Source organism: Eubalaena glacialis, chromosome X (genome assembly GCF_028564815.1).
Source record: "Eubalaena glacialis isolate mEubGla1 chromosome X, mEubGla1.1.hap2.+ XY, whole genome shotgun sequence".
Lineage (NCBI taxonomy): Eukaryota > Metazoa > Chordata > Mammalia > Artiodactyla > Balaenidae > Eubalaena > Eubalaena glacialis.
In genome coordinates this window covers 47,780,116-47,793,295 of record NC_083736.1, presented here as the reverse complement: position 1 = coordinate 47,793,295, position 13,180 = coordinate 47,780,116, and the positions used below count along the sequence as shown (strand labels likewise).

Genomic DNA, 13,180 nt, shown 5'->3' with positions numbered 1-13,180 from the left:
TGTGGCTGAACAATATTTCATTGTGTGTGTGTGTATGTACAGCACATCTTCTTTATCCATTCATCCATAGACAGACACTTAAGTTGTTTCCATACCTTGGCTAGTGTGAATAACTTTACAGTAAATATGGGAGTGCAGATATCTCTTTGTCCTGATTTCCTTTCTTTTGGATAGATAGCCAGAACTGGGATTGCTGGATCATATAATAGTTCTATTTTTAATTTTTTTGAGGCACCTCCATACTGTTTGTTTTCTGTAGTGGCTATACCAATTTATATTCCCACCAACAGCGCCGAGGGTCCCCTTTTCTCCAAATACTCACCAATACTTGTTATCTCTTGTCTTCTTGGAAATGGCCGTTCTATCAGGTGTGAGGTGATACATCATTGTGGCTATGATTCGCATTTCCCTGATGACTAGTGATACTGAGAACCATTTCATGTAACTGTTGGCCATTTGTATATTGTCTTTGGAAAAATGTCTATTCAGTTCCTCTGCCCATTTTAAAATCAGATGGTTGGTTTTTGTTATTGTTATTCAGTTGTATCAATATGAGTTCTTTATATTTTGGATAGTAATTTCTTATCAGATATAATGGTTTGCAGATAGTTTTTATTCAGCAGGTCGTCTTTTCATTTTGTTGATTGTTTCTTTTGCTGTGCAGAAGTGTTTTAGTTTGATGCAGTTTGCCTTTGTTGCTTTTGGTGTCATGTCCAAAAAATTGTCACCAAGACCAATGTTGGGGTGCTTTTACCCTGTGTTTTCTTTTAGGAGCTTTATGGTTTCAGGTCTTATGTTGAAGTCTTTAATTTAGGTTAATTTTTTTAATGGTATAAGATAGGGGGTCCAATTTCATTTTTCTGTGTGTTATCCAGAAAACTGGTTATCCAGTTTTCCCAGCACCATTTATTGAAGAGAGTATATTTTCCCCATTGATTATTGGCTCCCTTTCAAATATTAGTTGACTATGTATGTGAGGATTTATTTCTGGGCTCTTGATTATGTTCTGTTGGTCTGTGTGTGTTTTTAATATGCTAATACCATACTGTTTTGATTACTATAGCTTTGTAATGATGTTTGAAATCAGGAAGTATGATACCTGTAGCTTTGTTCTTTCTCAGGATTGCTTTAGTTATTTGAGGTCTTCTTGGTTCCATATAAATTTAAGGATTGTTTTTCCTATTTCTGGGGAAAATGTCATTGAAATTTTGATAGTAATTAAAATCTGTAGATTGCTTTTGGTACTGTGGACATTTTGACAATATTCTTCCAATCCATGAACATAGGATGTTTGTGTCTTCTTTAATGCCTTTCATCAGTGTTTTATAGTTTTCAGTGTACAGATTTTTACCTCCTTGGTAAAATTTATTTCTAAGTATTTTACTGTTTTTTTTATGCTATTGTAAATGGGATTGTTTTCTTTATTTCTTTTTCAGATAGTGTATGGAGATGTGACTGATTTCTGTATGTTGATTTTGTATCCTGCAACTTTACTGAATTTAATTCTAACAGTTTTTTGGTGGAGCCTTGACGGTTTTCTGTATATAAGATCATATCATTTGCAAATGGAAACAGTTTTACTTCTTCCTTTCTGAATTGTATGCCTTTTATTTCTTTTTCTTGCCTAATTGGCTCTGGCTAGTATTTCCAATACTGTGTTGAATAGGAGTGGTTAGAGTGGGCACCCTTGTCTTGTTCCTGATCTTAGAGGGAAAGGATTCACCCTTTCATCCTTGAGTATGCTGTTAGCTGTGGGCTTGTCATATGTGGCCTTTATCATGTTGAGGTATGTTCCTTCTATACCCCATTTTTGAGTTTTTATTATGAAAGGATGTTGAATTTTGTCATTGCTTTTTCTGCAACTTTTGAGATGATCATGTGATTTTTGTCTTTCATTCTCTTAATGTGGTATCACACTTACTGATTTGCATGTGTTGAAACATCTTTGCATCTCAGGGATAAATCCCACTTAAATCGTGGTGTATGTTCCTTTTAATATGCTGTTGAACTTGGTTTGCTGGTAGTTTGCTGAGGACTTTTGCAAGTTTGTTCATCAGGGATACTGGCCTATAGTTTTCTGTTCTTGTAGTGTCCTTATCTGGCTTTGGTATCGGTAATTTTGGCCAAACAATGGTAATTTTTCAAGCAATGAGTTTGGAAGTGTTCCCTCCTCTTCAATTTTTTGGTAAAAGTTTGAGAAGGATTGGTTATTCTTTAAATGTTTGGTGAAATTCACCAAGGAAACCATTTGGTCCTGGAATTTTCTTTTTGGGGTATTTTTTGATTACTGATTCAATCTGCTTACTCATTATTGGTCTATTCATATTTTCTATTTCTCCATGATTTTGTTTTGTTAGATTATATATTTCTAGGAATTTATCCAATTCTTCTAGGTTATCCAATTTGTTGACAGTTTGTTCATAGTAGTCTCTTAATGATCCTTTGTATCTGTGGTATCAGTTGTAATGTCTCTTCTTTTGTTTCTCATTTTATTTATTTGAGTCTTCAGCCTTTTTTTCTCAGTGTAGCTAAAGTTTTGTCTATTTTGTTGAGTAGTTTTTTTAAAAAGAGCTCTTATTTTCATTAATCTTTTCTGTGTTTTTTCTAGTCTCTCATTTATTTCTGCTCTGATCTTTGTTATTTCCTTTCTTCTGCTAACTTTAGGCTTAGTTTATTCTTCTTTTTCAAGTTTCAAGTTGAGGTATAAAATTAGGTTTATTTGAGATCTTGTTTCTTAATGTAGGCATTTATTCCTATAAACTTCCCTCTTAGAACTGCTTTTGGTGCATCTCATTCGTTTTCATGTGTTTTGTTTTCATTTTCATTTGTCCCAAGATGTTTTTAATTTCCCTTTTGATTTCTTTTGACCCATTGGTTGTTCAGTAGTGTATTGTTTAATTTCCACATCTTTGTGAATTTTTCCAGTTTTCTTCCTGTTACTGATTTCCAGTTTCATACTACTGGGGTCCAGAAAGATACTTGGTATGATTTCTATCTTAAATTTGCTAAGACTTGTCTTGTGACCTATCATATAATCTATGTAGGAGAATGTTCCATGTGGGTTTGAGAAGAGTGTGTATTCTGCTGTTAAATAAAATGTTATACATATGCCTACTAGGTCCATTGGTCTAAAGTATAGTTCAAATCCAATGTTTCCTTCTTGATTTTTCTCTCAGTACAATCCATTGTTGAAAGTGAGATGTTGACATCTCCTACTATTATTGTATTGTTCTCTGTTTCTCCCTTCATATCTATTAGTATTTACTTAATAAATTTAGATGCTCCAACATTATGTCCATATAACTTACAATTGTTATATCCTCTTTGAATTGACCCCTTTATCATTCTATAATGACCTTAATTGTCTCCCATTACAGGTTATGAGTTAAAGCCTGTTTTGTCTGATATAAGTAGCTATCCCTGCTCTTTGGTTTCCACTTGTGTAAAATATCTTTTTCCATCCCTTTACTTTGAGCCTATGTGTGTCCTTAAAGCTGAGGTGAGTCTTGTAGGTAGCATATAGTTGGGTCTTGTTTTTTTTTTCCATCCAGCTACTCTATGCCTTTTGATTGGAAAATCAGTCCATCTACATTTGGAGTAATTATTGATAGGCAGGGACTTAGTAATGCCATCTTACTAGTTCTTTTTTTTTTGTTTTTGTTGTTTTGCTTTTAGAAAAAGATATAATAGTTTTATTTTAACACTGATAACAACTTAACTTTGCATCTGAAAAACTTTACCCTTTTATTCCCCTTCCATTTTATGTTTTTGATGTCACAGTTTACCTCTTTTTATATTGTGTATTCATTAACAAATTATTTTAGCACTTTTTTTTTTTAAACTTTTGTCCTTTAACCTTTATCATCCATGGATGATTGTTTAAGACAGTGTTCTCCTCGGGCTCTCAAACAGCTGCTGAGAGTGGCTACAGCTGGTTCACAGGCCACTGCAGGGTCCACAGCTGGGACTGAGGTCTGTATGCCTCCTCCCAGGTCCCTTTGCATATGAGGCTGGTTTCCACAGCTCCCATAAAGGCACTTTTCTCCATGAATGGATGCCAAATTATTGCAGGGGTGGGGGGTGCAGTGAGAGACATCTTATTTGGCCATCTTGCTGGCATCACTCCTTATGTTGCTATAATGGACATTTTGGATATTATATGTGGCAACTCTGGAAACCAGATTCTCGCCCCTCCCCAGGGTTTGTTGTTATGATTTGTCGTCGTTTGTTTAGACTTTTCTGAACTGACTTCGTAATTCTTTGTTTTGTGTGGTCATTGAAGTCTCTGTTCTATTAGCTTAGTGGTCAGCTAGTGATTTGCTTTAAACTCCTGGAACCAAAATATCTCTGTCTTTGCCGGTGGGGTCTGTGTGTATGTTGGTATCTTCAGTGTGAATACTCACTGTCTTCGGTATTCAGCCAGGAAGTTTACAACTCTCACTTAGCCTTCACTTCTGGCTTGCATAGAGCCTGATGTCAGCCAGAGATGTGGGAACTTAGTGCTTTCTCAGGTCTTTTCTGAGAATGTGCCCAACCTTGGGCATACATGTGGCCTTCTAGATTCCCAGGAGTGTGTGGAAAGGGCTTTTCAAAGCCCTTATTCCCCAAAGCATTGCACGCCCCAGCCTTTCTTCCCAAGCTTTTCAGTTTGTCTGTTATTTACCCCAATTGTATGCCTGTCCCACGGGACTAATGCACTTACTCTTGAATGTTTTCAGCAAGTGCCCACCCCACCCCTGGGAGAGTTCAGAATTAGACAAAAATGATGGATATCTCAAACGCTGTTGAAAATGCAGGCTAGTTTTTAAGCAAGATTGTATGGCTGGGGTTTTGGATTTGGAAGTCAATAGTAGTGTACAGTTGAGCCATTCTCCCCTATTACCGTAGGGGCTAGTACTTGTTGATGAGTTTTTTAGACTTTGTGGTGGCAGAGTACAGTAGTAGTAAGCAATGCAGAATCGTCTACTTTGCACTTTGGCTCATGTCAAAAAGTAAGAAACTGGAGAGCATGTGATTCCACCCTATGTGAGAGGTGAGCAGGCTCAGCCTGGAAAGCACGGTACAGTACTGAAGACCCAATGGATCAAGACTGACCTTTCAGCAAGCCTGACTGCAGGCATATAAAATACATTTGCTTGCAGGAGCTGTTTATGTTCTTCTCAGTAGCATCCTCACAGAATAATGAAATTGATCTCATTGGAGAAATCACCTTTAGGCAGACCATCTTGCCTTGAGTCTTACTGAAGTTCTTGCTTCTCTTTGCTCCCTCTTTTTGTTTGACTTTAACATTGGATGTCTTCTCAACACTGTGTTCCAGGCAGCCACATACTCATAAATATTTTATACACAAAGCTACCTTAGGCACTGTTTTAACACTGTCTTTTCTCTTTTTCCAAGAGCTGGGGTGGAAAGGAGAATGGCTTTGGACTTGCAGAATGTTGCAGAGACTTGCATATGATGGTAAGTAACTCTTTGGGATATGGGTGTCTTTTGACAGAGCTGTGCGTGATCTCTTTTTGAGCCTTACTTTACAATGAATATATGGTATCTAAAGTTGCCACTTCACATCAGGACTTTTGAGGAACCTGAGATCAATTGAGATATAGCATACCTTTTGTAGAAATGCTTGGGCTCTCAATGTACTGGTGGTAAATGAAGAATCTCAGAAACAAAGTATATGATCATACCCATCTCTTGAGTAAGAAACTGCGTTTGGTGAGTCAGTTTGAAAGTGATGAAAAATCCCAGAAAGTACACTTCCTTGCACTTTTTCACTGGAACTATCAGAACTCTGGGCAGTCTGGCATGATTTAAGAATGGCTGCTTGGAGAACAGTTCTGCCATTTTGGTTATTGAGAACTTGTAGTGTTCTGTGTGCTTTCCATGTTTACCCCTCATGCCTGTCCTGCTCATACCTTTAACCCATGTTTAGACTATGAACTCAGGCCATCCTCCCCTCTGCTTTGATACGTTGCTATAGAACCACAAAGCACAACTGGATTATTATGATACAATTCCGTGCCAAGAAGCAGCTGTATTTTCCAACAGATGTACTGCTTCTTTTGTCAATTTGTCATGTATAGGACAAATGGCTGCAGTGAAATTTAGTGTATTTATCTTAACAAGCCTTTTTACCCCTAGGAGAATGGTTCTTTTTCTGGTCACAGAAAACTACAAATAGAACAAATTACTTTCCCACCTTAGCTGGTATACTTTCTTTAGTGTGCATTATATGAGTGGATATTGGGTAATATGAGAGGTGAATTTTGTCTGTTTTAATAATCAAAGCTATATAAATCTTAAAGGGTATTCAGTTTGGAATTCTAATTCTGAGAAAATTATTTTTCATCTTAAAGTTTAGTTGATTAATTCTGAGACTCCTTATGTATATCAAGCTTGTTCTTGGCCACTTGAGCAAAACAGTATGATATACTCTACTAGGCTTGCGTGATGTCTGTTACCCATCTTGATCTCAGCCTATATTAAGAAATGCATTCTTTTATTTATTGATATTTGGCATGTCATAGGACTTTGAAAACTTTGTGTACTTTGAAAGGAAGTAATACATATACATGTTAAAAAATTCTAAGAGTATAAAGGGGTATACAATAATTCTCCATCCCCAGAGGCAACCACTGCTACCGGTTTCTTTCAAAGATACACTTTAATGGGCATGCTCTTGCAGTCTTACTTTGTTTTTCATGTTGCTTTTCTAGAGTTAAATAGGATTTGTTGTCAGGGTCTGGTTTATATTGACTTGGTATCTACCTGTGCAGAAAAGCAGTTGGATATCATGAGAAATGATGTAGGATGGTATGGAAAGGAGTATTTAAAGAATTATGAAGGTAGGCCCATGAGGCATAGTTTGAATAAAATATTTCAAAAGGCGATTATATTCACTGAGATTTCCATAAGAGTGTTCTTTTCCATTCTCGAACTGGTACCTAGACCCTTGTATTTGTCCTTCATCCTTGGATTCTTATTAATTATTGGGGGCAGACTTGCCTCTCTTTTTCCTCTTGAGAATAGCTGCAGTCAAAATTGATCTCTTGAAAGAAAGAGCAACTGATAACTTGAGTTATCAGTAAGGAATATGAAAGCTTTTGGAGCTCTGGGCTCCACCCTCCTGATTCTGTGTTGTTACAAGACATCTGAGCTCTGCTAAAACAAGGAGTGAAGGCACTGTAGCTGCTGACGACACTGCTCATTCTGCTGTCACACTGAGTTGGACAAGTGGCTAAGTCCGAGTGAAGATTTAAGAGAAGATGGTATCTCATTCTTTTCATGTGTTTTATACACAGAAATACCCACCCAGTGCAACTACACTACACTTTGAATTCTATGCAGACCCTGGGGCCGAGGTCAAAATCGAGAGACGGGTGAGTCTCATTCACACTTGTTCTAATAAAGTCAGTAATCTGTAGCTGGGGTCAACTTTTCTAGGACTCCTCAATAAAAAGAGGGAATGATGTTGAGCTACGTTGCTGCCCTTCCAAGCTAAATATATCCAGCAGCTTCTCAGGAATAAGTGTTCATTGTTTGCCTAGCTCTGATAGGTTTGAATCTTACTTATGTTGGAACTGCCAAAAGACAGGACTCTGTTTATGTGGCACTGTTAGGACTGGTGTATTTTTCTCAGTCTCAGTTGAGAATTCCACCGTTTAGTATAATAGTCTAGGTAGTGATCGGCTGAACTTTCTCTACTTAAGCCAGCCTGCAAGAAGTCTATGTATTGCTTACAAGGTCCTGCTTCAATTATCTGGACATTGCATATTCTTTGAGGAGATACCAAAATTCACTTTGGCTTAGAAGTGGCCTAGTGAACAAGATCTTTTTTTTTTCCTTTCTACTTACAATATATAATAATAATAAATAATCTTTCTAGATTATTGGTGCCTTGAGAACAGCTCTAATGCATATTTAGAAAGAAACCGTTTTCATGGATTCACTCTGCTGTGAATACAGAGGCTGTAGGTATTAAGTCAATACAGGTTAAAAAGGGATAAGGAAGAACATGAAATGTATCTGGCTATGTGCATTATATATTTAATCTACTGGTTTCAAAGAAGCTTTGCTGAAAATATATAAAATGAACATTTGGGGGGATTCTAAAGAATATTTTGATTTTTGAGAGCATTCAGTTGAGGCTTCAACCTAGGGGGTGACAGCTTGTTTTTCAGATAGCTCTTGCAGTCCTATGGCAGGGGGAAGCTAAGGTATACAGTGACTCCTAACAACTCTCCTATCTTTTTAATTTCAGACATCTAGTAACACACTACATTATATTCACATAGAGCAACTTGACAAGGTAAGAGGAATCTTTGACTCTGGGTTAGTTCTTAACATTTGGTTCACTTTTTGTTCCTAACAGTTTTTTTTCTAATGTAGATTTCAGAAAGCCCTTCTGAAATCATGGAATCTCTTACCAAAATGTACAGCATTCCTAAGGATAAGCAGGTATGATATGTCTTAAAAATATCTAAAGGGTGTGGTTGTTATCCATATAGATCAGTGATATGTGCTGGGGCTGGGATATAGCATAGCAGAAAGAATGGAGTCAGACAGTGGGCAAATTAGCCTCCGTGGGCCTTAGTTTCCTCATCTTTTATGAGGCCAACACTTACTGACTTCCTAGGTCCTGGTGAGACTTTGAGGAAAACAGAAGCAGCCTTATTCACCATGAATATCTAATAAGTGGTGGTAGCTCAACACTTTGGATACCAAAGAAGAAAACGTTTAGTTGTGTTATTTTTTTCCGCTCATTGTAATGGTGATCAAATATTTGATTTGATTAATAACAATCAGAACTCTTGCCAAATGTCAAGTAGCCCAGTGAGTAAGATTTAGCCCTCCCTCAGAAAGTATAGTCACCTTTTCCATTGGTTTCCTAATTTAGGTCTTATGTCTCTACAGATGCTGTTATTTACACACATACGGCTGGCCCATGGCTTTTCTAATCACAGGAAGCGATTGCAAGCTGTTCAGGCCAGGCTGCATGCAATATCTATATTAGGTAAGAGAATAACACCCTATAATTAACAGGCCCTGGTTAGGCAGTTTAGACTTGATTTCCTTTGAACTTCATCTGTCTTTGTTGCTGTGGGGCTTATTGTAGTTACCTAGGTGGCAAGTTAAATTGTAAAATTGCCAGCATTCCTAGTGTTCACTGTATTCATCATCCTTGGGCTCTTTAATGTTGGATCAGAAAGAGGATATGATTGACATATATCACATAGGTTTAGTCTTTATTTGGGTGGGGGTTTTTTGTTTTGTTTTTTTTTTTTTTATGAGTGTTCAGATATTCGTCTTCCTCTGGGCACTATTTTTCCTCTTGCCATTTCATCTTCCTCTTCTTTGGGAGTATAATTTTGAAATTCATTAAATAGTCAGTACTGTGCATTTTACTTTTAACTGTAGGGTGGTATAGTGGAAAGCACACTGGTTTTGAAATCAGTCCTGGGCTTTCGCCCTGACTTCAGTTTATTAGGCACCTGTTTATCCTTTTGGCCTCAGTTTCCTCATTTAATAAGTATTTTATAAGCTGATCTGAGGATTAAATGAAAACGTGTAAAGTACCTAGTACAGGCCAGGCACATAGAAGGTATAAAATGGTAGCTCCTGTTAATATTACCATCCTTCATTATGTAATCACTTGTTTTTCTACTCTTTAAAACTATGAGTTCCTTGAAATGAAATTCCTACTATTCTATTTATATTCATACCTAGCATAACATACCTAGCATAACTTCTGGTATGTTAGTGGGTACCCAGGAAATGTTTGTTGAAAACTGAATGTGCTCAAATCCCATTAGTTTGCACTTCAGGAGACTGTGTTCAGTATTACCTTTGTGTGGGATTTATTGGAAGTGGATTACATGCATTCTCTCAAGTTTTACTACAGTGTCATACAAGTTTCTGATTTAGTCTGCAATAGTCCATAAATTCTGTTCTTTACAGTTTGTATAAGTGTTTCCAGTGTAAAACAGAAACACATGAAGAGACTAAAATGGAAGTCCAGGGTGTAATAGAGTTATCAAGTAGTGATGTTATAGAATATTAATTCTTCATTCTCTTTTGATTCCTGAAAACCTTTGCCCAAGACAATATCATTAATAGGAGAATCTGTCAGTTTGGTGGGTATTTAGAGCTTATCACTATATTTGATCCAATCCTCTAGAATTCAGTGATTCTGCCCTCCAGTACTGGTGGGAAGGGAGTCCTTCCCCAGAACCAGTAGGTGCCAAAAGGTTTGTCATTGGGCAGTGGCTTGACCACTGCCTTCTTGCCTAAAGTGTTTATTTCTCCTTTTGCAGTGTATTCCAATGCCTTGCAGGAGTCCGCAAACAGTATCTTGTATAATGGGTTGATAGAAGAGTTGGTAGATGTCCTTCAGATAACAGATAAGCAGCTTATGGTAAGTATTTACTAATATTTTCCTGTGTATATCAGGCTCGTATGTACTTACCTGATTTTTGGTTTTTCCCAGAGGTTAAAATGAACCCCAAGAGGGAAGCTTAGCCCTTTCCTCTTTGGATATTTTGCTGCAAATTTAACAAATGCAGGATTTTCAATGTTATTCTCAACAGACCTCCATCTACTCCAAGCAATTACCAGTAGAATGACTTAAATTTTAGAGTGGGTATTAGCAACTTGGTTCAGTCATCTACTTCTTATTTAACACATCCCATGTTTACTTTCTGTTTTCAAAGGAGATTAAAGCTGCTTCTTTACGAACATTAACATCAATTGTCCACTTGGAGAGAACTCCCAAACTCAGCAGTATTATTGACTGTACTGGAACTGCCTCCTACCATGGATTTTTGCCTGTACTTGTGCGGAACTGTATCCAGGCCATGATTGGTAAGTTTTGGTGGTTATTGTCCTAGCCACCAAGAGGAACCCTACCCTTTGCTTTGTCTGCCTTTGTTTAACATCCTGCCAACTTAACACCAAATTCTGAGCTTGCTCTTTCTCTCCCTCTCTCCACTTCCCTTGTAGATCCTTCCATGGATCCGTACCCTCACCAGTTTGCCACTGCTCTCTTCTCTTTTTTATATCATCTGGCCAGCTACGATGCTGGTGGCGAAGCCTTGGTCTCCTGTGGAATGATGGAAGCCTTATTGAAGGTGCTCTACTTGTTTTAAAAAATACATTTGTGGGGAAATCAACTAAGAGGTTACAGAGTTGTGAATGATTTACAGTGAGAACAGTTAGCATAAGAAAGCTTACCCAGAAAATGTTATACTTAATTTCTCAAGTTTGGCCTTCTAGTTATCTCATTAACAACTTTTAAGAGCAGCTATTTCCATTATTAAGAATTGCTCATAGTCCAGCATGATGTGATAGGAGGCCCTGGGTACTAATTAAGATATTGCCACATCTTATCATGACCTTAGGCATGATAGGCTTTGCCATGTGCTGGGCACTGGGCACCAGCTCTTTTCTCCCTGAATATTTTATTTAATCCTGAAAGGTAATTTATGTCCCTATTACCTCAGGAGGTTGAGTCTCAGAAGTGATAGAGCTATCATTTGGCAAGCACCAAAAATCAAACATATATTTTTTTCCTCCTATACCATACTGCCTCCCTGAAACCCTAGACTGCATGTTTCCAGAAGAGCACATTATTTACAGCTTTGTGTCTTTTCATTTGATTGGTTTTACCTTTTTCTCTCCCTAATAGGTCATAAAGTTTCTTGGTGATGAACAGGACCAGATAACATTTGTCACCAGAGCTGTCAGAGTGGTTGACCTCATCACCAATCTGGACATGGCAGCTTTTCAATCCCATAGTGGACTTTCTATCTTCATTTATAGACTTGAGGTATACAAGGAGCACTTTGGAGCACTTTGCATATACTTGTATGTAGTGAGAGCTGAGCCTAGGAACTATCCTTATAACCCTAAAGAGCCATTTTATCCCTCTTTTGTTTTTAGAAACCAGTTCTGTAATCTGCCTGTGATATTCTTTTGTTATAATTGTTTTTAATCTCTGTTATTTATGTAGGATTATCTTACTGTTTTCCCCTTGATCATAGCATGAAGTAGATTTGTGCCGAAAAGAATGTCCTTTTGTGATCAAGCCAAAGATCCAGAGACCCAGTACTACACAAGAAGGAGAAGAAATGGAAACTGATATGGATGGTAATTAACAGTTACTATAAGTATTGGTTCATTATCTTCTTTTTTCCCAATAAAGTGTAAGCTCCGTGAGATCAGGATACTGTTTTGTTCACTGCTGTAATCTCCAGTAGTGCCTGATATGTATATCGTAAGTGTTTAAATATGTGTTAGGGAAAGATAAGGAGAATGTAGACACTAAAATGGGACCCTGTGAAACTACCTGGCCATTTTGAGAAGGAAAGGGAGAGGTGAAAAAGTTGTTGGGTAGGGAATAAGTTTTAAATCATAAAATCTGAAAGATAGAAGACCAGGTATTCTTAATCTTGGGGTGCATCAGGTGAGTCCATTTTTAAAACTTCCCCCAGTTCATAGCTCTTAATAGTACCAAAAATAAAAAAACTTCCACAAAACAGCTTTCTTAGAATTTAATCTTATCTTGACCCAGGATGTCATTACATATATCTGTTATCATGCTAATAATAAAGGTATTAGAATTTTTATAATGCTTTCATTCTTTACACTAAATATCCCTAAGTTTTCATTCCTTTTTTTCCCGAACACAAGTAACTGTGTGCATTGCTGCCCCTAGAAGCCCCTTTACCCAATTTCTATCTCTAGTCTACAGTGGGTGACTTGGCATTTGAGGTAATGGGTGTGGTCATGTGGTCCTGAGTGTTGATTAAAATGTGACATATCCTAAATGTGGTGGTGTAGAAGACAATTTAAAGACTCACTGTTCACTATAAATCAGTGTTTGTCAAACTTTGGTAAGCATAAGAATAAATTAAAGTGCTTGCTAAAATAAAGATTTAGTGCAATGCTTGATTTAGTAAGTAAGACCAGGAAATCTACATTTTTAAAAACTAATCCTGGTGATTATGATATACTCGTAGAGAAAATTGTATATTCACTGAAAAGCAGGTTACAAAACCATGATTTTGTGTTTCCTGTGTATAAGTAGGCACATGTATGTATGTTTGTATATGTATAAAAAAGATTAGAAGAAAAACCCACAGTTGGTTGAATCCACAGATGTGGAACCTCGGATTTGTAGGGC

At 37.2% G+C, this 13,180-nt stretch overlaps 1 protein-coding gene across 6 annotated transcripts in view; it reads left to right on the top strand.

Annotated features, from left to right (window-relative positions):
- HUWE1 (HECT, UBA and WWE domain containing E3 ubiquitin protein ligase 1) overlaps positions 1 to 13,180 on the top strand; it is a 140,432-nt gene that overhangs the window by 39,799 nt on the left and 87,453 nt on the right. For all 6 annotated transcript variants that reach the window (XM_061179100.1, XM_061179102.1, XM_061179101.1 and 3 more), the window contains 10 exons: positions 5,398 to 5,460; positions 7,302 to 7,379; positions 8,261 to 8,308; positions 8,389 to 8,457; positions 8,914 to 9,013; positions 10,314 to 10,414; positions 10,710 to 10,860; positions 10,999 to 11,126; positions 11,684 to 11,824; positions 12,039 to 12,144. In XM_061179100.1, the coding sequence (XP_061035083.1) occupies positions 5,398 to 5,460; positions 7,302 to 7,379; positions 8,261 to 8,308; positions 8,389 to 8,457; positions 8,914 to 9,013; positions 10,314 to 10,414; positions 10,710 to 10,860; positions 10,999 to 11,126; positions 11,684 to 11,824; positions 12,039 to 12,144 (985 nt within the window). The remainder of the gene's footprint in view (positions 1 to 5,397; positions 5,461 to 7,301; positions 7,380 to 8,260; positions 8,309 to 8,388; positions 8,458 to 8,913; positions 9,014 to 10,313; positions 10,415 to 10,709; positions 10,861 to 10,998; positions 11,127 to 11,683; positions 11,825 to 12,038; positions 12,145 to 13,180) is intronic.